The sequence below is a fragment of the Rhinoraja longicauda genome, chromosome 5, assembly GCF_053455715.1.
Source record: "Rhinoraja longicauda isolate Sanriku21f chromosome 5, sRhiLon1.1, whole genome shotgun sequence".
Lineage (NCBI taxonomy): Eukaryota > Metazoa > Chordata > Chondrichthyes > Rajiformes > Arhynchobatidae > Rhinoraja > Rhinoraja longicauda.
The window spans coordinates 14,059,387-14,086,631 of NC_135957.1; the positions used below are offsets into that span (position 1 = coordinate 14,059,387).

Here is a 27,245-nt window from a genome sequence, read left to right on the forward strand (position 1 = left end):
GCTGACACCAAAACCCAATGCCACTCTGCCCCAAGTGAAAATACAAGACTGACATTTGCCAAATTGTTGATCCAGATATAAATAAGAGCTATTATCACAACTGACAGCCTACACACGGAGCCAATGCGGGAAGTTAAAGTCAGAGTTATTACCACAGCTGGAAGCCGCTCATATTGGCCCATCACCTCAGGATTAAAATCGGAGCAAATGTTGCTTCCAAGAGTTGAGACTAAAGCATTCAAAGCCCATGGTCACTGCAGTGTCACCTTCTGTAGCAGGTTGAAATCACAAAAGACTGGAAAACTCACCATGCATTGACCGTTTGACCCGGTTTAGAATCAAAGCTACGATCACCGTTGAGATCCCACACACCATGTAGCTGTTCCACTTAAATGTAAAGCTCTGAATACTACTGGGTGTGGCTGAATACTGACTTCAGAACCAGAACTATTGGCTCAGGTGGGAGCCTCCACATGTTGATTTTAAGCGGGATCAGAGTACTTACTATCTTAGGAAACCTTTCAGTCTATCAGATTCCAATCTACTCCCCACAGAGCAATCCCATCAGGCCCATTTCACCTCCTTATTTCTCAGCATCCCTGTAACATATCGTATCTCACATGCCCATTAACCCCTCTTTCTGTTGCTGTTTTGATGTATTTCGGGGGGGGGGGGGGGGGGGGAATTGATGATCCCAATGGTCTTATCTTTTTCTGTATTTTGTCTTCCTGAGGTGGTCTGTGAGTTACTGAAGTCTACTGTTTCACATGTTACATATGCATTGCAGCATGGGGTTAATGTGAAACTGAGCAGGAATTGGCTTGTTGGGTCATTCATATTTTCTAATTAGTGCAAACGTTAATAAATCTGGAACTATGAATATATCTAATAATGCACGTACAACCCCTTCAACACCTGCCCTACCTCATAAAAAGGAGTCAGGTTGACAGTGTGTCACACTTCAGTAAATACATTGCATGTTTGTGCTGAGACTTACTGTCTCCTCTCCACATTAACGATTACCCACCATTTCTAGCTGCGATACCCATGAGTTATCCACTAACATATCATCCCCAGCTGCTAAGTGATTTTTAATATTGCCTTTAACCTGGAAAGGATCGTCATCCACAATATATACTTGTCTTTTAGACATTCAATAGGAAATTTTAAATACTGTATTCCACACTTTCATCGGTCATTTATTGGGGTGGTGAGAGGAGAAAGAGGAAGAAAGATCAAACTTGTATTTACATTTCATAACTTCAGGCTGTCGAAAAGCAGCCAAAGAACAATCATGAGGAGAAATAGGAAAAAATAAATGAAAAAAGTTTAGGTGGAATACCAGGCCAGCAAAGACAAAATTGTTCAGACTGTTGAGCACATGGTATTGGAGGTAGGGTACTGACATGGATAGAAAATTGGTTGACAGACAGAAAGCAAAGAGTGGGGATAAATGGGTCCCTTTCAGAATGGCAGGCAGTAACTAGTGGGTTACCGCAAGGCTCGGTGCTGGGACCGCAGCTATTTACAATATACATTAATGACTCGGATGAAGGGGTTAAAAGTACCATTAGCAAATTTGCAGATGATACAAAGCTGGGTGGTAGTGTGAACTGTGAGGAAGATGCTATGAGGTTGCAGGGTGACTTGGACAGGTTGTGTGAGTGGGCGGATGCATGGCAGATGCAGTTTAATGTGGATAAGTGTGAGGTTATCCACTTTGGTGGTAAGAATAGGAAAGCAGAGTATTATTTGAATGGTGTCAAATTAGGAAAAGGAGACGTACAACGAGATCTGGGTGTCCTAGTGCATCAGTCACTGAAAGGAAGCATGCAGGTACAGCAGACAGTGAAGAAAGCCAATGGAATGTTGGCCTTCATAACAAAAGGAGTTGAGTATAGGAGCAAAGAGGTCCTTCTGCAGTTGTACAGGGCCCTAGTGAGACCGCACCTGTGTGCAGTTTTGGTCTCCAAATTTGAGGAAGGATATTCTTGCTATTGAGGGCGTGCAGCGTTGGTTTACTAGGTTAATTCCCGGAATGGCGAGACTGTCATATGTTAAAAGACTGGAGCGACTAGGCTTGTACACACTGAAATTTAGAAGGATGAGAAGGGATCTTATTGAAACGTAGAAGATTATTAAGGGGTTGGACACGTAAGAGGCAGGAAACATGTTCCCAATGTTAGGGGAGTCCAGAACAAGGGGCCACAGTTTAAGAATAAGGGATAGGCCATTTAGAACTGAGATGAGGAAAAACTTTTCCAGTCAGAGTTGCGAATCTGTGGAATTCTCTGCCTCAGAAGGCAGTGGAGGCCAATTCTCTGAATGCATTCAAGAGAGAGCTGGATAGAGCTCTTAAGGATAGCGGAATCAGGGGGTATGGGGAGAAGGGAGGAACGGGGTACTGATTGAGAATGATCAGCCATGATCACATTGAATGGCAGTGCTGGCTCGAAGGGCCGAATGGCCTCCTCCTGCACCTATTGTCTATTGTTTCTATGCTGCATATTCTATGAACTAACTCTGAGATTTTGTCACTCTTGTTCTGCTATCTAACAAGGTAGGCAAATTACAAAAAGAGAGGGTCAACTGACAATCAAAGGATTAGTGACAGCTGTTGTTGTAAACCCTGGAATGATTGTGCTGCTTTACTACTTTTTCATGTGGGTCTGGCTCACAGCTCAACAAGAAGAGCTCACTTCCTCAGTATTGTGCAAGCTGTCAGTCTAGTTGTGGGGCCTTGATCTTTTGACCAAGAGCAATCATGGACACAGAAAGATGTGATAATAAAACTTCAAAATCTGCTGACTGAAAGACTTTGACGTATTGCAGTAAAATAATTTATTTATGAAGAAGCTTTGATGGTATCAGAATGTCCCATTGTACTTTGCAACCAATGAACCGGTGTAGTGACCAGTTTTATTCTGTGTGTGAATATGGCATTAATTAGTATTTGAGTATTATGCCACAAGACAGCAGCTTGAGTGAGACTCCGTACTGCCAGCCCCACCTACCTATGATAGCGGCTGACTGCGTTGTCTTAATCAGTGGCAAGGCACTGTCATAGGCTTCTTTTGGAACAAAAACAGATCGGTCCTTCAGCTTGTTCTTCTTCAGGATCCGGTGCAGCTCGTTCAGCAGCCCCACCCACTTGTTTTTCTCATTCTCACTGTCAGCCAGTATCAGGATCGAACATTTGTTGTTGGACGTTGACATCTGGGAAGCTGTAACCTACAAAGAACAGATGTGTTTGGAATTAAAGGAGGAGCCTCGTCATCACTGTTTGCAACTTAAAATGATCTACACAACATTACAACACCCTTATGCGTTTCAAGCATGTATTTGAATAGTTACATCGCCAATCTAAGTAATTAACTGTCTGGTGATCTAATCAAACCCCCCTCCTGTTCAGTCCTTGGATTGCTCAGTGGATGATTATTTGAATTGATGCAGTTGAGACGGTGCCCTCTGCCTTGCACCTTTGCAGGCCACTGACCAATATGGGCAAAAAACAGAGAAAACCTGTAAATCTTTGCAGTGATGTCTCACGTTGAATGGCCAGTGCAATTCCAAAAACTATCTTGTTCACATTTATCATGGGCTGCCACTTATAATTATTTTTATTTTTATTTTTTCATATTTCAGATACAGCACGGAAACAGGCCTTTTCGGCCCACCAAGTCCGCGCCGCCCAGCGATCCCCGCACATTAACACTATCCTACACACACTAGGGACAATTTTTACATTTACCCAGTCAATTAACCTACATACCTGTACGTCTTTGGACAACCTGTGCCAACAGGTACCATAGGAACTAGTTGCAAACAACTCCACTTCTAACCTTGCTCTGAGAAAAGGTGACTGATGATGAGACTAGAATTCCGCCCCTTATAAACATCTGTAGTTATCTCCTGGGGCTGAGATGATGGACCTCAATAACCATCTTTATGCGAGGTGCAAACCTTTTGTCTCCATTTCACCTCTAGATTCAGTCACTATCTCCACCCATCTGCCAATAACCACCCCCCCCACCTCACCTGTATCCATCTATCACTTGCTTTGTCCTGCCCACAACACTCCTTTCCAGCTATCACCCCCCCTACTCAATCAGTTTGAAGAAGGGTCCTGACCAGAAACATTGTCTGTCCATTCCCTCCACAGCTGCTGCCTGATCTGCTGAGTTTCCCCAGCACTTTGTGTCTTGCTCGAGAATTCTTCCTCGTTGATCTCAACAACCTCATTTTTGATGCCAGAACCTAACCTCTAAAATGGAGCTTTTTTGGTTCATTTTGTATTGTCAGTGATGTGTTCTGCAGAAGGTTGAGAGTTAATACGTGCCACATGTTGGCATTGTTGTTCACACCTTTGTTCACTTCTTGGATAAATACCTCATGAAGTGGCAGTTACAACACAGGATTGTGCATATAGCACTGCAGCACAGGAGCAGTCTCTGGCCCATGCTGACCGCTGCCTGCATGTGGTCTATGTCTCCCCATTCCCTGCCTCTTTGTGTATCTAAATGGCTCTTAATGTTGCTATTGTATCTGCTTTCACTACTTCTGTTGGCAGTGTGTCTCAGGCACCTACCACTTTCGTGCGAAAAAAATAACTTGTCTTGTAAATCTCCTTAAAGTGTTCCCTCTATCACCTTAAAGTTAAGCCCTCGAGTATTTGTTATTTCAACTCTTGGAAAAAGATTCTGACTACCTACCCTGTCTTTGCCTCATAATTTTATAATTATAATTATCAGTCTCCTCTCAGCCTCCAATGTTCCCGAGAAAACATTACGGTTCCTCTCCCACTACCAGTAAGTGTTAATAAACCTCGGGCATGCTTGTGCTGCCAATATTCATCTTCTTTAACTGAAATAAACTCGAGTATCTCCGAGCCAACAGTGAGATCTGGCAAACATCAGGCATCAAAATGTGACAGGCTTGCAAGTAACTTTGCATTCACATCACTCCACCTGACCATAAATGGTATTAAAGTCTGAGTGTTTTTCCATGAGCGTTCAAAGCTTGGTAAACTAAATAAAAATCAAATTTTTACATTTACAATACTACTGATGCACAATGACAATCGCGTGGTTCAGCAATTAAAGCTGTTGTTAGAACATATAACACATAATGAGCACTGTACTTTATGTGGCACAGAAAAGACGGAATGAACAGTTTCCTTCAGCACTATGACACTACAATTCTATCATACTTCATGGAGGTTGTAATTGTAACAACAAAAAATAGCCAATGTTTGTGTAAGGGAGAGTTGGCCAAATCTATAGTGCAGCGTTGCCATTGCAGTCCTGTCAGGGTGGCAGAAAATCTCTTGAATAGGGCTGGGCACGTTTCAGCAATGCCACAACTTAATGCAAAGCCTCCACACCAGTCATTCGCTGTATTAGCTTTACATATCATATCATATCATATCATATATATACAGCCGGAAACAGGCCTTTTCGGCCCACCAAGTCCGTGCCGCCCAGCGATCCCCGTACATTAACACTATCCTACACCCACTAGGGACAATTTTTACATTTACCCAGCCAATTAACCTACATACCTGTACGTCTTTGGAGTGTGGGAGGAAACCGAAGATCTCGGAGAAAACCCACGCAGGTCACGGGGAGAACGTACAAACTCCTTACAGTGCAGCACCCGTAGTCAGGATCGAACCTGAGTCTCCGGCGCTGCATTCGCTGTAAAGCAGCAACTCTACCGCTGCGCTACCGTGCCGCCCATTGTGCTCTGTATTTCCAACAGAAGGACACTGAGGAAAAACTTCACTCCAAGAGTGATAATAGTCAACTGAAGGAGCAAATGGACTCAAAAAATGAAGCAATGACTAAGACATCCATACACAATTATTTTTCATAGAGTGGTTGGAGCTGTAAAATGCCAGAATTGAAAGGCTAAGGCATGACCTCTTTTAATGTTTATGTTAGATGTCCTGAGAAGTGCAGTGGACCTTCTTCTTGAACCATCACAATCCAACGTGTGATGGTGCTTCCCAACTCTGACATGGATTGGATGATAATTCACTCTCTCAAGGTAAAAACTGTACATATTGAGTAGTTTAGTAGCTTACTGCCATTAATTTTGGAATCTTTAAACACCAGCCAGCATTTGGTCAAGATTGCATTCCTATCGTGGTTGTGGCTTAATTCTAATTAGAACTTTAACTACTGGTAACTTCCCAGATCCTCAGACAGATAAACAAATTAATTGACAGCTTTGCTGCTCAAGCGTTAGGCAGTCCCAATGGGCCAAGAGAAAGAAGATGTTAAAAAGAAGAAAAAAGACATCCATGAAGTATTTTAGGAAGAACCTTGAGATTTATGTGCATGATGGGTACGAAGAGGAGGTGCATTATATTTAGGCATGATTACTGGGTAAGCAGTCCTTGGAGAGCCTATAGCATCAAGGATTACCTACCAGGAGATTCTAAAGAAATGGAAGCATAATCTCCACTGGGAAGGAACAGCATTAATTGTACACAGAGTAAAAAATACCTTAATATGAGTTGCAGTTTTACGATCGCGTGCGGAATGGAGTTTCGGGGTCTGTTTAATGGGCCCAACCCACCTACCCGGTTCTGCTGTTAGCGGAACCTAGGGCAGAGAAGAGAAAAGCTACATCAGAGGTGCACCTGTCAGAAGGGGCTTGCAGGATTAGGAGAAAGAGTAATGAATTCAGAGAGGGCTCAAAAAATATAGTGAAGAACAAGCCTCCCGAGGTTATTCAATTTCTGGCATGAGTGAGTAAGGTGATATGAATGAGAAAAGTTGAGTTTTAGTATCTGGGCAATATAATTCCTGGGTGCTTCCTCAAACTAATATCTGATCATTTAATTGACTATCTTTTCTAAAGCAGTTCAAGCACATCAGTGTTAGGACAGGCAAATGTAACGACGCAGGAGGCAAAATCCCAGCGACAAAAGCATCACCTAGAAATAGTTCACCTAGAAATAACATCGGCATTATTCACGCTCTCATACTTTGCCCCAGTGTAGATAAGGCAGAATACAGACTCCATGATACCATTCGTGGTCATGATACAACGATACCATTACCTGCGATACCATTCCTAAGCTCATGCCCCAAACTCCTTAACCCTTTTCACTGATAACAAACAGAATAATTTTCTAATGAGTCGGGAACAGGGGAAACAGAACCAGGTGAGTTTCAAGAGAGCGTGGGAACTGGGGTCCAGTGAATATGGAGGGGGTGGTGCGACGAACATCACCTTGTAAGCCAGATAGCAGGCAGGATTTCTGAATGGTCGGACAGTGGATTATTGGTCCTACTGTACTTAACTTTAACTTAACTTTAACATAACCCCCTTGATGAGGATCGAAGGAACAGGGAATCACACTGATTCTTACAGAAAGGTGATTTTATAGGAATGAAGGGTGGTGCAATAATTTTTTGATGATAACAGTACAGCTACACCAGTGACCTCAAAGTATGCACTGGGGGCCCACAGAGAGAACATAAAAAACAAGAAAGGAGTGCAAACGAGTTAAAAGTTAACATGCAGACCGGATAACCTCTAAACCCGCCCCCACCAACTAACAACTTTTACTTAATCTTTTCAGAGATATTCCCTTTCTCCAATCCATCCCCCCCCCCCTTCTCAGTAACTTAAAACTGTTTTGCATCCACTCTTTCACAGTTCTGATGGAATGTTAACTGTTTCTTTTTCACAGATGCTGCTTGACCTGCTGAGTGTTTCCAGCATAAAGTAGAAGCTTTTTGCCTCCACTGACACAACTATAGCCAGTAAGTCAGTTAATGGCTTTCTAATATGAAACTGCAATGGAAATTAGATATAAAGCACGTAAATGGAGTAGAAATACAGGAACTTTCTGGGTGTGAAGTGACTGAGAGGGAGAACAAATGTGAGAATGAATGGCCTGTTCTTGTTCCTGTAGCAGTTTTAATTATGATAAAAATGGAAATTACAATTTATAACTATACTTTGTCTGGTTGCATACATTACGGCACATTACCCCACTAATATAACTTTGCTTAAAAACAGGACAATGCTTGATGAAAACCAGGAGACAACGAGCAGCTACATTGGTTGGATATAAGAGAATGTCGGCATCTGTCAAACAGTCGGCAGGAATGGAGCAATGTAAAGGAGAAGTCTTAAACTGTGGATCAAAAGGTCTTTCAGCATCAATGACAGAAAACGGGATAAAGTTTACCTTTCCCTTCCTCGTGTTAAGAGTCATGCAGAGCATCAAAAAGACACACAAAGTAATATTGCTCCTATGTTGATTGGCTTAACTCGTAAATTATAAACATGATGCATGATATGCAAACACAAGGAACTGCAGATGCAGGTTTCCAAAAAAGCAAAGCGCTGGAGTAACTCAGTTGATCAGACAGCATTTCCGGTGAACATGGATAGGTGACGTTTGGGTCATTGGAAAGCTGGAAAAAAAGTAGAAGCGGAACAAAGCCTGGTGAATGAAAGGTGGATGCAGGTGAGGGTTTTTTTAATGACAGTTGGGTGGCAAAGGCCAGAAATCAAAAGACAGAAGGGTGGACAGGGGAAACCTGGAAAATAAGTCTTCAGTCTTTTGTCTCCTTTTCATTCCTAGCTTTTGTCCACCCATCTGCCAATCAACCTCTGTCACCTTTAGCCACCTATCATTTACCAGGCTTTGTCTCACCCACACCTCTGTTACAGCATTCTCCCCCCTACAATAATCAATCTGAAGAAGGGTCTCGACTCGAAACGTCACCTGTCCATGTCCTGATCCGCTGTTACGCGAGCACATTGTGTTTTATTTACATGTTATGCAGACAAGACTTTACAAAGGCAATGCTTCAGTTAACAAACATTTGTGCATAGGCTGAAGACAGAAAATACTCCAATACAATTCTTTACTGAAAACTTTGTGAAAACACATAGCAAGATGCAGGAATCTGCAACACAAACAAGAAAAATTTACTCCCTACCAGCTTCAAACATGTATTTAAGAACACTAAGAGAGCAACTCGCATTGTTCCAATTCGTAGGCTTTCCGACTTTGTTTTACCCAGGCAGAATAAAGCCGATTGTGCAGATTTTTCATGACAGCCCATTGGTTCCAATCAGATGCACCTAATATGCATCTCTCAGGAGCTCCTTGCTCACCAGCTGATCATATTGGTAGCATGAAGATGAGCCGGTATTACCTGCAGTTGTGGCTGGACATGAACACCTAGCTGACCTTTCATTGCTGAGTCTTACAGCTTGTGATTAATGCAGGCTATCAAAGTGAGAGGAGGCGACAGCAAGAGTTGAGATAATGTTAGCAGCAACAGGGCTGGCTGTGGCTAATAGGGGGAAGTGGAAGGAAAGAGACCCAGCAATAAACAACATGGCATCATAGCAGGCTAGATGTGGTGTGTGTGTGTCAGTGTGTGTGTCACTGTGTATGTGATTGTGTGTGCGCGCACTTGAGATTGTGTGTTTGAGAAAGAGACGGAGGGCAAGACAGAGAAAGAGGAGGAAGAGTGCTCAAATGGGAGAAGAGTGGGAGGGAGGCAAATATAACAAGGGATCGGACACATAAAAGAAAGAAATAATGAGAGGAGAGAGACAGTGAAATGACAGGGAAAAGAATGAAAAGAAAACAAGACGGGGAAAATTAGAGAGAGGCAAGGAAGGGAGGCAACTAATTGCACTTAAAATGAAGGAAAGGGACTCTGAGGCATTGAGTTTCTGAGCCAGGGAACTTTAAAAGATCAAGAAATGACAATATACCAAACTGATACTTGCATACTTTTTTAATGTGTTTGAATTCTAGTTTGTGTGTAGAAATTTGTGCTTGGTGTCTCGGCATGTAGGCGAGGTATTAAATGAGTACTTCGCATCTGTTTTCACGGAGAAGGACACAAAGGACAGTGAGATCAGTGTAGAGAATACTAATATGCAAGGGCATTTTGACTTTAAGAAGGTGGCACTTAAAAGAGCATTAAGGTGGATAGAATGGATTAATTAGGGACAGTCAGCATTGCTTTGTACACGGTAGGTTGTGTCTTACTAACTTGATTGAGTTTTTTGAGGGGGGTGACAAAGGAGGTTAATGAGGGTAGGTTGGTGGATGTTGTTTACATGCATTACATGTAAGGCATTTGATAAAGTCCCCCAATGTAGGCTGATCAAGAAGATTAAGATGCATGGGATTAACAGTGGATGGAATAGATTCAGAAGTGGCTTACTGATAGAAAACAGAAGTCTGTGGTGGAAGGATACTATTCAGGATGGAGGTCTATGACCAATGGTTCCACTTGGATATGTGCTGGGACATCTGTTGTTTGTGCTATGGATGTAAATGAAGATGGGTTGGTTAGTAAGTTTGCAGATGACTCCAGGATTTCTGGGGTCACGGACTGTGAGGAAGGCTATCAAGTTATACAATGGGATATTGACCAGCTACAGAAATGGAAAGAGAAATGGCAGATGGAGTTTAATCCAAGCAAGTGTGAGGTGTTGCACTTTGGGAGGTCAAATATACAATTGACCTTGAACATGATTAGAAACATAGAAAATAGGTGCAGTAGTAGGCCATTCGGCCCTTCGAGCCTGCACCGCCATTCAATATGATCATGGCTGATCATCCAGCTCAGTAGCCTGTACCTGCCTTCTCTCCATACCCCCTGATCCCTTTAGCAAAAAGGGCCACATCTAACTCCCTCTTAAATATAGCCAATGAACTGGCCTCAACTACCTTCTGTGGCAGAGAATTCCACAGACTCACCACTCTCTGTGTGAAGAAATGTTTTCTCATCTCGGTCCTAAAAGACTTCCCCCTTATCCTTAAGCTGTGACCCCTGGTTCTGGACTCCCCCAACATCGGGAACAATCTTCCCGCATCTAGCCTCTCCAACCCCTTAAGAATTTTATATGTTTCTATAAGATCCCCCCTCAGTCTTCTAAATTCCAGCGAGTACAAGCCCAGTCTATCCAGTCTTTCCTCATATGCAAGTCCCGCCATCCCAGGGATTAATCTGGTGAACCTTCTCTGTACTCCCCCTAAGGCAAGAACGTCTTTCCTCAGGTTAGGAGACCAAAACTGCACACAATACTCCAGGTGTGGTCTCATCAAGGCCCTGTACAACTGCAGCAGAACCTCCCTGCTCCTAAACTCAAATCCTCTTGCTATGAATGCCAACATACCATTCGCTTTCTTCACTGCCTGCTGCACCTGCATGCTTGCTTTCAATGACTGGTGCACCATGACACCCAGGTCACGTTGCATCTCCCCTTCTCCCAATCGGTCACCATTCAGGTAATACTCTGCTTTCCTGTTCTTGCCGCCAAAGTGGATAACCTCACATTTATCCACATTATATTGCATCTGCCATGCATTTGCCCACTCGCCTAATCTATCCAAGTCACTCTGCAGCCTCCTAGCATCCTCCTCGCAGCTAACACTGCCACCCAGCTTCGTGTCATCCGCAAACTTAGAGATGTTGCATTCAATTCCCTCATCCAAATCATTAATATACACTGTAAATAACTGGGGTCCCAGCACTGAGCCTTGCGGTACCCCACTAGTCACTAGTCACTGCCTGCCATTCCGAAAAGGACCCGTTTATTCCTACTCTTTGCTTCCTGTCCGCCAACCAATTTTCTATCCACCTCAAAACTGAACCCTCAATACCGTGTGCTTTAAGTTTGTACACCAACCTTGTCGAAGGTCTTCTGAAAGTCCAGATATAACACATCGACTGGTTCTCCCTTATCCACTCTACTAGTTACATCCTCGAAAAATTCTATAAGATTCGTCAGACATGATTTGCCTTTGGTAAATCCATGCTGACTTTGTCCGATGATTTCACCACTTTCCAAATGTGATGCTATCACATCTTTAATAACTGACTGTAGCATTTTCCCCACTACCGATGTTAGGCTAACTGGTCTATAATTCCCCGTTTTCTCTCTCCCTCCCTTTTTAAAAAGTGGGGTTACATTAGCTACCCTCCAGTCCTCAGGAACTACTCCAGAATCTAAAGAGTTTTGAAAAATTATCACTAATGCATCCACTATTTCTGAGGCTACTTCCTTAAGCACTCTGGTATGCAGCCTATCTGGCCCTGGGGATTTATCTGCCTTTAATCCATTTAATTTACCTAACACCACTTCCCGACTAACCTGGATTTCCCTCAGTTCCTCCATCTCATTAGACCACCGGTCCCCCGCTATTTCCGGCAAACGGTTTATGTCTTCCTTAGTGAAGACAGAACCAAAGTATTTGTTCAATTGGTCTGCCATCTCCTTGTTCCCTATGATCAATTCACCTGTTTCCGACTGCAAGGGACCTACATTTGCCTTAACTAATCTTTTTCTCTTGACATATCTATAAAAGCTTTTGCAGTCTGTTTTTTATGTTCCTTGCCAGTTTTCCCTCATAATCTATTTTCCCTTTCCTAATTAAGCCCTTTGTCCTCCTCTGGTATGCTACTTTTTCTGGCTAATCTGTATGCTTCATCTTTTGTTTTAATACTATCCTTGATTTCCCTTGTTAGCCACGGATGCACTACCTTTCCTGGTTTGTTCTTTTGCCAAACTGGGATGAACACTTGTTGTAGTTCATCCATGTGACCTTTAAATGCCTTCCATTGCATGTCCACCGTCAACCCTTTCAGCATCAATCGCCAGTCTATCTTGGACAATTCACGCCTCATACCCTCAAAGTTACCTTTCTTTAAGTTCTGAACACTTTTTTCTGTATCGACTTTGTCACTCTCCATCCTAATGAAGAACTCTACCATATTATGATCACTCTTGCCCAAGGGGCCTCGCACAACAAGACTGCTAACTAACCCTTCCTCATTACTCAATACCCAGTCTAGAATGGCCTGTTCTCTCGTTGGTTCCTCGACATGTTGGTTTAGAAAAGCATCTCTCAAACATTCCAAGAAATCCTCTTCCTCAGCACCCCTGCCAGTTTGGTTCACCCAATCTATATGTAGATTGAAGTCACCCATTATAACTGCTGCACCTTTAGTGCATGCATTTCTAATTTCCTGCTTGATGCCATCCCCAACCTCACTACTGCTGTTAGGTGGCCTGTACACAACTCCCACTAGCGTTTTCTGCCCCTTAGTGTTTCGTAGCTCTACCCATATTGATTCCACTTCCTCCAAGCTAATGTCCTTCCTTTCCACTGCTTTAATCTCCTCTCTAACCAGTAACGCTACCCCACCTCCTTTTCCTTTCTGTCTATCCCGCCTGAATATAGAATATCCCTGGATGTTGACCTCCCAGCCTTGGTCACCCTGGAGCCATGTCTCCGTAATCCCAACTATATCATAATCATTAATAACTATCTCCACATTTAATTCATCCACCTTATTACGTATACTCCTTGCATTGAGACACAAAGCCTTCAGGCTTGTTTTTACAACTCTCTTACCCCTTATACAATTATGTTGAAAAGTGGCCCTTTTTGATTTTTGCCCTGAATTTGTCTGCCTACCACTTTTACTTTTCACCTTGCTACCTGTTGCTTCTACCCTCATTTTACACCCCTCTGTCTCTCTGCTCCTGCTCCCATCCCACTGCCACATTAGTTTAAATCCTCCCCGACAGCACTAGCAAACACTCCCCCTAGGACATTGGTTCCATTCCAGCTCAGGTGCAGACCGTCCTGTTTGTACTGGTCCCACCTCTCCCAGAACTGGTGCCAATGTCCTAAAAATTTGACATTGATTTATAGAAGGATCTTAGGATCCAAGTCCTCCAAGTCCTTAAATGCCTGAGAGTGGCAACACAAGTAGATAGAGTGGTAAAGAAGGCATGCTTGCTTTCATAGGTCGGGACATTGAATATAAGAGTCAGGAAGTCATGTTGCAGCTTTGTAGAACATTGCTTCGTCTGCATTTGGAGTATTACATGCAGTTCTGGTCACTGAATTAGAGGAAGGACATGGAGGCTTTGGAGAGGGCACAAAGGAGGTTTACCAGAACAATGCCTGGATTAGGTGTTATTAGCTACAGAGGGAGGTTGGACTGACATGGATTGTTTTCTTGGAAGATTTGAAAGAAGTATATAAAATTATGAGAAGCATAGATAGGGTTGACAGTAGGAACCTTCTTCTCAGGATGGAAAAATCTAATACTAGAAGGCATTACTTTAAGGTGAGATGGGAAAAGCTTAAAGGAGATGTGCAAGGCAGGTTTTTTACACTGAGGGTGGTGAATGCCTGGAACATGCTGAGGGGTTTGGTGGTCGAGGCAGATACGATAATGGGCCTTAAGAGACCTTTGGATAGGCATATGGATATGCAGGGAATGGAGGGATATGGAACATGTGCAGGCAGATAAGAGATGGTTGGCACAGACAGTGTGGGGCATAAGGCCTGTTCTTGTGCTGTACTGTTCTAATTGCACAATGAGAAAGTATCTGAGAAAAATAGTGGAAAGTAAATTATTTTATTGGAAACACAAACAAATCTGTGCTCTTAAAGAAAACCGTACTGTTAGTAATTACACAATAAAAATAATTGAAAAAATCCACAAGGTTTGAACATCACTATCTAAATGTGCTGATGTGAGGGTAGAACCAAAGTTATTAGACATTCTGCTGAGAAGCCTCACTCAAAGCCCACTGATAATCATTACCCCTCCCCCCCCCCCCCATCCCACCACTTACCCGGAAGATACAAGGAACATCCTTCCTGTTAGCGTGGATAACATCAGAAGCTAATACAGTACTCACTGAAAACTCTTCATCCCTGTAGGAAATTAAAGTGAAAATAAAATTTCAATTGGAAACGGCACTAACATTCCATTGTTAATGAATTGTCACTGCCCTGCTGACAAAGTGGTGTCTTTTTGGGCGAGCAATATACAAAAGTCAAAATAACAAGCTTTGTTTGTGCATGTAACTGCACAGTGCTCTTCTTTCATTTTGAAGATTTGGGAAAATATCATATCTGACTAATATATAATCTGAAATATTATAAATCATGTTATATTATTTCATCAAGAATTGAAACTATTTTTGTGGCAGCATTAAAAACTATAACCCTAATAATCCAATGGGAAATTCGGGAGAAAATTGTATGCCTACAATTGTGGTTACAAAGTGAAACTTACCACATGGTGATTTATCATGGCAAACAGCCCTGATATATTTAATGTTAGCTTTGTGAGAGGGTGCAGAGGAGGTTTACCAGAATGCAGAGGGTTCCAGCTATAAGTAGAGGTTGGATTGACTTGGATTGTTTTCTCTGAACGTCAGTTGAAGGGAGACTTAATATAAAATTATGAGAGGCATAGATAGGGTAAACAGTCAGAAGCTTTTTCCTAGGGTGGGAATGTCCAACATTAGAGGGCATAAGGTGAAAGGGGGAAAGTTTAATGCAGATGTGCGGGGCATGTTTTTTACAAAGAAGGTGGTGGGGGCCTGGAATGCATTGCCAGGGGTGGTAGTGGAGGCAGATACAATAATGGCATTTAAGAGGCTTTTGGACAGGCACATGGAAGTGCTGGGAATAGAGGGATATGGATCATGTTCAGGCAGATAAGATCAGTTCAGCTAGGCATCATGTTCGGCAAAGACATTGTGGGCTGAAGCACCCATTGCTGTGCTGCCTGTTTCTTTGTTCGAGATAAGTTACAAAGTAATCGAGCACAGAAACAAACCATTTGGCCCACCATGTCCATATTGACCATCAAACTCACATCTGCACTAATCTTTTTCTTTTTTCCTCTCAACAGGGTTACAGCAACGTTCCATTGTTGTACACTCTATTTAACCCTAACAGTTTGCAAGTTGGAAATATGGCCGCAAACCCAGTGACGTCCCTGATGGCAGAACATGTCCACATCCCCACTGCACATCCATCTCACCGCTCTTGATGGTATGTGCATTCCTAAGCTGGGGAAACAAACCAGCAAATCTTTGGCTTGGGGAAAAATATAAAGTAATTGTTGAAAGTACATTGTTGAAGTGCTGGTCCTAATCAACATGTACACACTGAAAGGTAACTGTGGGCAAATACAGTTGCATACACAGTAAGGACATCCTGCAAACCCAGAATTTGACTGACAGAACCCACCACATTTGCTTGGTGTCCCTATGGCCACACTGGGTGAAGATAACAACGCAAAAGAGGAAGCGTGACACAAGGAACTGCAGATACTAGAATCTTGCATAGGCCACAATGTCCTGGAGTAACTCAGCGAGTCAGGCAGCATCTCTGGAGGACTTGGAAAGGTGACGTTTTGGGCCATGACCTTTCTTCAGACTCACACACAAGAGGAAGGGGACTTGCACAAACCTCATATCAATAACCTGGCTAACCACCACACTCGGTTGGGACGCCTTGCCTTCTGCGATGTCGTACAAAAACAGTTTGAAATCGCAAACCACAGCCAGTGCCCTCTGCCAGCCTTTCTTCACCCCTGCTGGTTTAGGTACCTAGGAATGAAGCATTCGTATTATTTTGGGAGGTGGGAATAGGGATGCATGTGCAAATATTCCACAGGCATGTAGAGACATAAACATTTCCCGAACCAAGGGCCACAGTTTAAGAATAAGGGGTAGGCCATTTAGAATGGAGATGAGGAAAAACTTTTTCACTCAGAGAGTTGTGAAGCTGTGGAATTCTCTGCCTCAGAAGGCAGTGGAGGCCAATTCTCTGGATGCTTACAAGAGTGTTAGGATTCAGGATATCTTTATTTGTCATCCAAAAAACACGTTTTTTTGGACGAAATTTAGTCACCCACAGTCCAACAATAAAAGCAGTAAAATAAGCAAATTACACAACCCCAACCAACACAAAAAAAAAGAAACATCCATCACAGTGAGTCTCCTCCAGTCCCCTCCTCACTCTGATGGAAGGCCAGAATGCCTTTTCTCTTCCCCTGCCGTCTTCTCCCACGATCAGGCTGGTGTCGTTGCCATGTTCCAGGCCGCGCCGGACGGAGAAAGGTCCGCAGCGGGCCGACCCCAGCCCCACGATCCGGGGCGGGCGAAGACGCTGCCGCTGTACGTCGGGGATAAGAGCTCTTAATGATAGCGGAGTCAAGGGATATGGGAGAAGGCAGGAACGGGGTACTGATTGTGCATGATCAGCCATGATCACGGTGAATGGCGGTGCTGGCTCGAAGGGCTGAATTGCCTACTCCTGCACCTATTGTCTATTGATGTGGATTTAAGAACATAAGAAATTGGCAGGGAGATCCATGTTGAAACATCCTGGCCAAATATTTCCATCCACTCTTCAATTGTGATCCTGCCATGCCTAATTTCCACTTCAACAACAATCTCTTTGGTGAAGCAAAATAACACAGAAAAAACAGCTACATTGTCTTTAATTAAAGTTGGTGTAATTTCTTTTGCACTTTGATGTTGACCAATATGAATTAATCACTGAGTAATGAGATGATTTCTGGCAAGATCCCTGAGATGTGCCCAGAAATGAACATAGGGTAAAGAGTAAAAATTAGGGTTCAAGACTGTTGAGGTCTGGGGGCCTAACCATTGCCTGAGGTAGCTTCAGGAGCAGGAAATTCATAAACTCACATTACTTCAAACTTTTTATGATGCTTTTGAACAATTCTTTTGTTTCAGGTACTGGATTTTATGATATCTTGATTTTATTTTATTTTAGTTTATTATTGTCATTTGTACCGAGGTACAGTGAAAAGCTTTTGTTTGCAGCTATGCAGTCTGAGAAACGACTGTATATGAATACATTCAAGCATTTTGGCAATCTCTTGGTTGCCAAGTAGATTGTTTAGGTGAGAGAATTAAATTTGTTTTCAAATAAAATGATAAGACCTCAGATTGGAGAGTAATCACAGAGCTCTAAGAAGGGCCCCATGTATATCCTCGTTACAATCCATTCTTTCACATCCCAACTTTCGTGTCAGAGACTAGAAACTGAAGACCTGATGCAATAGATGTGTATAAAGCCTTCTGCTAACCTTTTCCTCATCTGAAGATTAAATGAGCTATGTTTTATGGTTGTTCATGAGGACGACGACTCTTGAACCCGCACCCTTGCATTGATTCTTCCTTACCCGAACGTGGCCCTCGTAGGCAGTTCCGATCCCTCTCTGTGGGTCGATCCCCAATGGACCCTTAGTTTGATCAGATGGGATGGGGCACACGGCTGGTGCTTTGTCTGCGCACGTCACGTGGCATGAGAAACCACACACTAAAAATAAAACAAGAGTTAATCTCGCAATCTCATGATCAAGTAACTTGCACTTGCATAGCACCACAACGATTCACAGAAGTATATTAACAGAGCCATTTGAGATATTATTAAGGCACGTGAATAAAAGGTGACAAGAAAAATCTTAATATTTAGTAGAGTTGGGGAAGTGCAGGGAGAAAGATGGAAAGGTTTAGTAAAGAATGAGAATCGTGAGCTTTGTAAGCTGAAGGCACAGTTGCCACTGCTACTACTTGCAAGAGGTCAAAATTGGGGAATCAAGAACTAAAGGGCATAGGTTTAAGGTGAGAAGGGAAAGACGTAAAAGGAATCTGAGGGACAGCCATTCCACATGGAGAATGGTATGTCAAGTCAAGTCAAGTCAATTTTATTTGTATAGCACATTTAAAAACAACCCACGTTGACCAAAGTGCTGTACATTTGAATTAGGTTCCAATAGAAAAAAAAATGAAAACATACAGTAGCACGCAAACAGTTCACAGCGCCTCCTCAATGAGCCTCAAACGCTAGGGAGTAGAAATATGTTTTGAGCCTGGACTTAAAGGAGTCGATGGAGGGGGCAGTTCTGATCGGGAGAGGGATGCTGTTCCACAGTCTAGGAGCTGCAACCGCAAAAGCGCGGTCACCCCTGAGTTTAAGCCTAGACCGCGGGATAGTGAATAGCCCCAAGTCGGCCGATCTGAGGGACCTGGAGTTAGAGAGGGGGGTTAGAAGATTTTTGATGTAGGGGGGGGAGTGTCCATTTAGGGCTTTATACGTGAATAGGAGGAGCTTGAAGTTGATTCTGTACCGTACAGGGAGCCAGTGGAGAGAGGCCAGAATCGGGGTGATGTGGTCCCTTTTACGGGTACCCGTCAGGAGTCTCGCTGCGGCGTTTTGGACCAGTTGCAGGCGGGACAGGGAAGATTGGCTGATCCCAGTGTATAGGGAGTTGCAGTAGTCTAGGCGGGAGGAAATGAAAGCGTGAATGATTTTTTCTGTGTCGTCGAATTTGAGGAAAGGTTTGATTTTAGCTATGGTTCGAAGTTGGAAGAAGCTGGCTTTTACCACAGCGTTGACTTGCTTATCAAATTTTAATGCAGAGTCAAATATCATGCCGAGGTTTTTGACATGCGGTTTGACTAGGCAGGATAGGCTTCCAAGACTGCCTGTTATCAATTTGATGGAGTCGGGGGGGCCGAATAGGATGACCTCAGACTTGCTCTCATTTAATTGGAGGAAGTTCTGTGCCATCCAACATTTTATGTCCTCAAGGCAGTGTGAGAGGCTGTTTAAATTTGACTGGTTGTTGGGTTTCAGGGGGAGGTAAAGCTGAGTGTCATCGGCATAGCAGTGGAAAGAAATGTGTATGGAACGATCTGCCAGAGGAAGTAGTTGAGACAAGTACAATAATATTTAAAAGTCATTTGGACAGGTATATGGACGGGAAAGATTTAGAGGGACATGGGTCCAATGGGACTAGATGGGGCATCTTGGTCAGATGGCCGAAGAGCCTGTTTCTGTGCTATATGACTCTAATGAGATCCTAGAACATTAGAAACTGAAGGCACAGTTGACACTGCTACTGTACAAGATTGGAGGAGTACAGAGGTGTGGCGGAGATCATAAAGGAAAGAGAAGGCAAGGCTAGGGAGGGATAACTAAGCAAGAACGATAATTTTAAAAACTGGTGCGTTGTAAGCCAGCAAGTACTAAGGAAATGGCAACCCTCCAATTCGTACAATGTTATGGAACATTTAATATCATATTCCCTTACCCTTGGTGCATTGCCTCAGATTGTTTGCACTAGTGGGCTCTGAACATAAAAACGGCAGTAATATACCAGGGAACTTCTTGACTTCCCTCATCCAGAGCATAGTGTAATGGATGCAGGCCCCAGAGGAGCTTTCCATGCTTGAGAAAATATCCCACCATCTTAATGAATAGATGATTAGAGTGAACCAACAAACCATTGATTCGGGAGTAGAAACAAAACATCAATAAACAAGGAGGAGAAGAAAATCAGTCTGCTTCACGTGCACATTTCAATCTCCTGGACATTTCATAAGGTCATAAGAGATAGGAGTATAATTAGGCCAGTAGGCCCATCAAATCATTCAATCATGACTGATCTATCTCTCCCTCCTAACCCCATTCTCCTGCCTTCTCCCCATAATCGTACTAAGCAAGAATCTATCTATCTCTGCCTTAAAAATATCTACTGACGGCCTCCAAAGTCTTCTATGGCAAAGAATTCCACAGATTCACTACCCTCTGACTAAATAAACTTCTCCTCATCTCCTTCCTAAAAGACCATCCTTTAATTCTGAGGCTATGACTTCTAGTCCTAGACTCTCCCACTAGTGGAGAGCTCTATCCAAGCCTTTTACTATTCTGTATGTTTCAATGTGGTCCCCCCTCATTCTTCTAAACTCCAGCGAGTACAGGCCCAGTGCCAACAAACACTCATCATAGGTTAACCTACTCATTGCTGGGATTATTCTTGTAAACCTCCTCTGGACCCTCTCTCCAGAACCAGCACATCCTTCCTCAGATATGGTGCCCACAATTGCTCACAATATTCCAAATGCGGTCTTTCAAGCGCCTTATAGAGCCTCAACATTACATCCCTGTTTTTGTATACAAGCCCTCTTGAAATGTTAGCATTGAGTTTGCTTTCTTTACTACCGATTCGACTTGCAGATTAATTTCAAAGGAATTTGAGGCCAATCAATTACTTCTGAAGTACATTCATTTTTATAATAACAGATGTGACATAACATGGGTATGGGGAGAAGGTAGGAACGGGGTACTGAATGAGAATGATCAGCCATGATCACAATGAATGGCGGTGCTGGCTCGAAGGGCCGAATGGCCTACTCCTGCACCTATGTCTATTGTCTATTGACAAGGCATTGAGTGATTCTCCTCACCTTCACACGTGCAACCTTGGCGTACCAAGCCTACCATCAGAGATGTACATTGATTGCACTTTGTAGGTGTGGTAAAAGATTTCACCACAAACTGATGAGCCTTGGGCTATAAAATGGAACATTGAATGAAGAAACGTTAATAAAAAAGACAGTTATCAAACTTTGAACAACATTTAACAAATTTTCTTATCCTTTTTTACTAAATCTTATTACTAAATCCCATTTACCCTTAATATGAGGCTATCCACGGAATAATATTTGAGATGAAAAGGGGACACATGAGACTGCAGATGCCGGAATCTTGAGCAAAACACAAATTGCTGGAGAAACTCAGCGGGCCAAGCAGCATTTGTGGATGGAATGGACAGCCTTGTCAGGTGTGAAGAAGGATGCACACCCAAAACGTCGTCTGTCCATTCTCCACACAGATGCTGCCTGAGCCACTGAGTTCCTCCAGCAAGTTATCTTTTGCCTGAGGTGAAAAGTGGGTTCATTATTAATATTTTCTGACTTTCAAAGTGAGGTTAGTTCAAAGAATATCAAGCCCAGGAAAAAATAGTGGCTGAATGAAATCATACACAGTTCCTTTAATTACAACCTTAAAATAGGAACTGGCATTTTAGAAATAAGCTTTGGATGAAAATCTATTCAGTTTTCTCTGTACAGGTGTCGCTTGGTAGAGTTTCTAAAGGTTAAACTCTGAGTGATTGGTTCCAATTCTGTGAACGATGAAAGCAGAAACTCTAATTGGGAAACTGCCATGAGAATTTCAGCATGTCCCAAATGAGCCAGGGCGAGATTACAGTCTCAAGGTAATTGGAGCACAATGCACTGAGCTTGCAGCTGTCAGCACTGGAGCCTATATTGTTGAGGTGGATACACAAAGTGGAGGACATACCTTTGGGTTTGAGACTATGGAACCACTGTAGGAGGACCTGATAGTTGGTGTCAGTGTTGGACGAGGAGGATGATCTACTCCCTAATAAAATGAAAACATAGTGATTAGCTGCAGTGAGTGGGAATTGGAACAAGCGATATAGGTGAAACACTCCCCTGTTCTTTTAAATTTAATCAAACCGTTTCCATTCGTTGAATCAACTATGCTAAGAACCTATCAATCAAAACCATTTATTCACCAGCAATAAAAGTTCTTTGGGTCCTAAATGTTGGCAAAATTCATCCACTGCATTTCTCAGATTTAGACACTCGAGCTCCCCAGGTTACAAATGACCCGACACAGGATATTCAATCTTACGCAATTTCTTCCGTACGTTTTTAAAGCATTTTTCAAGCTAATAATAATAATGCTGAAATATTTTACAGCATTCACTAATGACTGAATACAGTAAAGGCAAGCCACATGTTAAGGAACAAAACCTCCCTGTATCATGATTTCCCATGAGGCAAAACCCTACTTCCCACTGAATCTCATGTTATAAGGACGCGTTCCTACAGGATGTATTTTTATCACAGCAATGAAAGCACTCAACTGCTGGTTCATGGCAAGTGGGGGGGATTTTAAAGAATGCCTTGTCAGTTTTCAAAGCAAATCCCTTGCGTGGCTAGCGGCTACGTTTGGAGACACAAACGACTGCAGATGCTGCACAAAACTTTACTTCAGTTCTACCAAACAAGTTTTACATCCAGCATAAACCCTTTACATGGTCGTTTAGGTTTATCATTTCTGACATGAGGAAAAATAATATTGGAAACTCTTGAAAAAAACTATTGGACTGCAAAATTAAACTATAGCACTAACATTATGCCACACTATTTACATATGCATCAAGGAATGACAAAAAATCAATAAAATTTGGTGTGGGAAAACTTGGCAGAGTAATACAGAAAATTTGCAAGCTGCAAAGTTGATGTCGTACAAGGAACTACAGATGCAGGTTTGCAAAATGAAGCAGAAAGTGCTGGCGTAACTCAGCGGGTCAAGCAGCATCTGTGGAGAACATGGATAGGTGACATTTTGGGTTGGGACTGTTCTTCAGACCCGAAACGTTTCTTATCCATGTTCTCCAGAGATGGTTCCTGACTCACTGAGTTACTCCAGCACTTTGTGTCTTTAACTGCAAAGTTGATGCTCAACCCGAGGTTTAAAAATTCACTGATAATTTAAGAAATGAAGCCTGGAGGAGGCATGATATTATGTTAAAAAAAATATGCATGGATATAATGGTGTGAGTGGAGCAAAAGGCAAAATTCCCTCTATTGGGGCTTGGAGTTCGGAAAGAGAAAAGATAACAGGTTCTTTTTGTTCCCCAGAGGCACCAGATGCCTTCTGTCAGTGCGAAACAGTTGCTGAGGGCTGAATTGAGCTGCATGCTTTTCTATTCCCAGCTACAATAGCCAGTCATCCTGGGTAAAAACTGAGGCAGTAGAAAATAGAAGAATGCCCTTTTATTAGAAAAAGGCAGGTTCCCATCCACTAACCTCCACAGGCTCAATGTCACTGGCTGTCGACAGTGACCGAGAGCGAGAATGCACCTGTGATTTCACCTCTTCGCCGGACGGAGAGTTGGAAAGGTTGAAATTCTCAATGGAATCAATCTATGAAAAGAAATCCCTGTTAATTTATGCTTATGCTGGTGACCCAAACTACCTGGCATTCATTTTCCAAAAGTTAAATAGTGATCCATGCACAGACATAAGAATGAGGTATTTTCTCCCCATCATTTACTATTCATGGTCTTAGATCAGAGATGGGGCTGACATTCTCCTTTTCCTCCCTCAATGGTGATCCTCATTCATAATCCCTTCCAAAAGAAACTAGAAGCCACCATATGAGGTAATCCCAGAAATGTACTGATCCTTCACTTTTAAACTGCACCTATACCTAGACAAGCACATTTTGAATACGTGGGAAAGAAATCTAGAGTAAACAGCTTGCTTTTGAATCTGTTACTTTTTGTGGAACCTTTCCCCCCTCTAAACTGGGCAACTCTTTTATAAAATAATGAATCTTTAACTAGAAACAATCCTGTTTCTCTCTCCATAGATGCTCCCTGATCTACAGACTGTGTCCAGCATTTTTTGTTTCCCCCCCCCCAAGTTTTTACTGTACTTTTTGATTCTCAAATACTTGATAAAATCTTGCTTTGCCACTTTCTACATTACTATATCATGCAATCATCATCATCATCATCATATACATACAGCCGGAAACAGGCCTTTTCGGCCCTCCAAGTCCGTGCCGCCCAGTGATCCCCGTACATTAACACTATCCTACACCCACTAGGGACAATTTTTACATTTACCCAGCCAATTAACCTACATACCTGTACGTCTTTGGAGTGTGGGAGGAAACCGAAGATCTCGGAGTAAACCCACGCAGGTCACGGGGAGAACGTACAAACTCCTTACAGTGCAGCACCCGTAGTCAGGATCGAACCTGAGTCTCCGGCGCTGCATTCGCTGTAAAGCAGCAACTCTACCTCTGCGCTACCGTGCCGCGGGAACTGCCTCTTGTAGCACTGCTGGTTTAATGAAAATATCTGCAGAGCGTTTGTAGGGAGTAGGATATTTACCGTGTGATGAGGGAACAAAGGTGGGTCTAATTCAGGATGGCGTATGACTGTGTAAGGAACAAATACTGTCCTGTTCTGTTTATATTCCTACTTTAAACTAAGGTAAAGATTAATTATTCTTCCAAGCAATAAATGATTTAGAATTAACATTAGTAAGCTGCAAATACTAATTCTGGGATTTCAGAAGTGATGGAAAATGTGATCTCAGGCCATTACATGTAAATCACGTCCTCGGTAACGCCAAAGTATTGTCCGTCTGAAGAGCCCGTTTTGGCCCTGCCCCACACACCAACTTCCAGAATGCTATTAATATCAGGTTTATTGTAAACGTCTCAGAGAGTCACAGAGCTGTTTAATACGGAAACAGTCACTTGGCCCATCGTGTCCCTACCAAGAAGCACCCATTTACACTATTCCCAATTTTATTCTCGCCACATTCCCATCCACTAATATTACCACTCACCTACAAATCAGGGGCAATTTAAAGCCAGCCTACCATCCCGCATACCTTTGGAATGGGGGAGGAAAACAAAGTGGTCAGAAGGACCCACATAGGGAGAAAGTGCAAACTCCTCACAGACAACACAGTTCAGGACTGAATCTGGATCTCTGGAGCTGGGAAGCTGTAGCTGCACCACTGTGCTGCTCAACTCCAGACGGTATTAATTGTTGCTGGGGCAATGTTTCTATGGCACGGATAGATATAGTGGGTTATCCACTATGTTTTAGCCTGATCAGTAAGCAGCAGAAAGACTTACTGTGGATGGCAGCATTGTGATATTTGGGCATTCTGTTGAATTTGTGATGTTACTGGGATATGGCCTGATAGCTCTTAAGGCATGATATTAATTAGCATGGGAATTTATGTCTTGTATTAAAATACTCAGCTACCACAGCTTGAGATCTGAACCTAAAGAGTACACAAGTAAGCAGTGAACAATTGCTGCGGTTTTTGACAACCAAGTTGATGCTGGTATGTTACAACCTCCAGGCCCTCACACTTACCCATACACCACCGCCCAACCCACCTCCCCACCCCCAGCCTCCATTAAAGTGCCACATGCAGGCGTTCAACTTCAGCTTTACCAGAGCAAGCTCCTCCTGCTTACGTAGCACCCCAAAGACCACTTTTACATTCTCAAAGAGCAGCCCGCCATTCTGCAAAGAGAAGCCATAGTTGACAGCAGGAGAGAAATAGCAAAGGAGGAGAGCTATCAAGGCCGAAAACCAATTGGGAAGGATTCAACCGATCCCAGCGCTTCAAGGTTAGTGGTTCTGATGTTATGTTGAATGATAAGTGACAGGAACATTTCAGCGTGTAATGAATGAGGCTATATCTTACTGCATTTCACTGTATTGCCGAGTCTTTGGTGAAATGACAAATGTCAATGATGCTCCGACATCCTGCATAAACACATCACCCGATGCTCTGATAAAGTGCATCACAGGTACTGATACCCCAGGATACTGTCTGACCAGTCTGATATCTTGGGATACTGCTGTTTTGGTCTCTGATATCCCGGGACACTGCCTGACTGGGTTTTGAAACCCCCCAAAGATTTGCATTAATGCTGCAAACTGTCTCAAGAACATTGTGGGTTATTTTGACATGTTGAGGGACATTCTAAAATCTTAAGTAATGGTATTGCTGGTGCCCTGATATGTTGAAAGATGTCACTGTTCTCCAGAGAGTTTGAGTGACAATGACACTGTCCCACTGATGCCCTGAGGGATAGTGTCCACATTATAGAACTCTTACATCACTAAAGAGCTCAATCCTTTGGGTCAGCGTCAATCCTACATTTTCTCAAGTCTCCTTTATAAAGGTTGTATGTGTCACGTAAATGACCAGACTCAGACTCTGTGGACATCGGGGCCAGGCCAACGTTCTCTTCCCTTGGATAACATGTGCCATCAGATAAGCCATCCGTGCCAGGAACACCGAGCTCATTTTGAATGAAATGGCTTGTGACATTCAGCACAGGATATCAATGGGTGCCACAATGCTCTTTCCTTGAGCATCACTTGCTTTCCCTTAATATGACCTGATATTGCCTGACACTGACATCAATATATTTTTACAATAATCAACCTTTGATTTTTTTTAATTGATTGAACTCTTTTCAGTTTTGAAGAAGGATTCGTACTTGTACTGGATGTTAACTGATTTCAGATGCTGAATATTCTCAGCAACATCTGATTTTACTTTAAAGTGTGTGTATGGGGATGAAAAATGTCGGATAACAATATCCCTTTCTCTGCAGGATGGGTGACAGTGTGACATTCCAGATGTATTGCTGAAACTTTGAAACCACACACGTTTGAAATGCTTTTGGTTCGAGATGAAGTTAAAGACATCACCAAGATTAATTGTTCAGTAAGTGCTTAAAGTGTTGATTTTGCTGAGATTAAATAATTTCTCCTTGAGGTTAACCAGAGTGGGGAGAGTTTTAAAACGTGGCCACTATGGCTTCCTGACTGGGGCAACATAGTGCAAGCTATTAGGAATGAACCGTCACAACATGCAAACTGCAAAAGGGAGAGAGAGAGAAAGGCAGAGCGAGTAAGAAGTAGAGGGGAAAGAGAGGGGGAGGAGTGACGGACGAG

At 42.8% G+C, this 27,245-nt stretch overlaps 1 protein-coding gene across 10 annotated transcripts in view; it reads right to left on the minus strand.

Moving 5' to 3' along the window:
- The window catches only part of LOC144593414 (serine/threonine-protein kinase MRCK alpha-like), a 324,476-nt gene that overhangs the window by 33,377 nt on the left and 263,854 nt on the right, over positions 1 to 27,245 (minus strand). For 5 of the 10 annotated variants that reach the window (XM_078398926.1, XM_078398929.1, XM_078398925.1 and 2 more), the window contains 8 exons: positions 23,545 to 23,661; positions 22,004 to 22,084; positions 21,106 to 21,211; positions 18,036 to 18,172; positions 16,289 to 16,428; positions 14,656 to 14,737; positions 6,510 to 6,608; positions 3,015 to 3,231 (listed from right to left, as the gene is read on the minus strand). In XM_078398926.1, coding sequence (XP_078255052.1) covers positions 3,015 to 3,231; positions 6,510 to 6,608; positions 14,656 to 14,737; positions 16,289 to 16,428; positions 18,036 to 18,172; positions 21,106 to 21,211; positions 22,004 to 22,084; positions 23,545 to 23,661 — 979 coding nt within the window. The remainder of the gene's footprint in view (positions 1 to 3,014; positions 3,232 to 6,509; positions 6,609 to 14,655; positions 14,738 to 16,288; positions 16,429 to 18,035; positions 18,173 to 21,105; positions 21,212 to 22,003; positions 22,085 to 23,544; positions 23,662 to 27,245) is intronic. The other 5 variants (XM_078398934.1, XM_078398932.1, XM_078398933.1 and 2 more) reach the window with 1 other exon arrangement.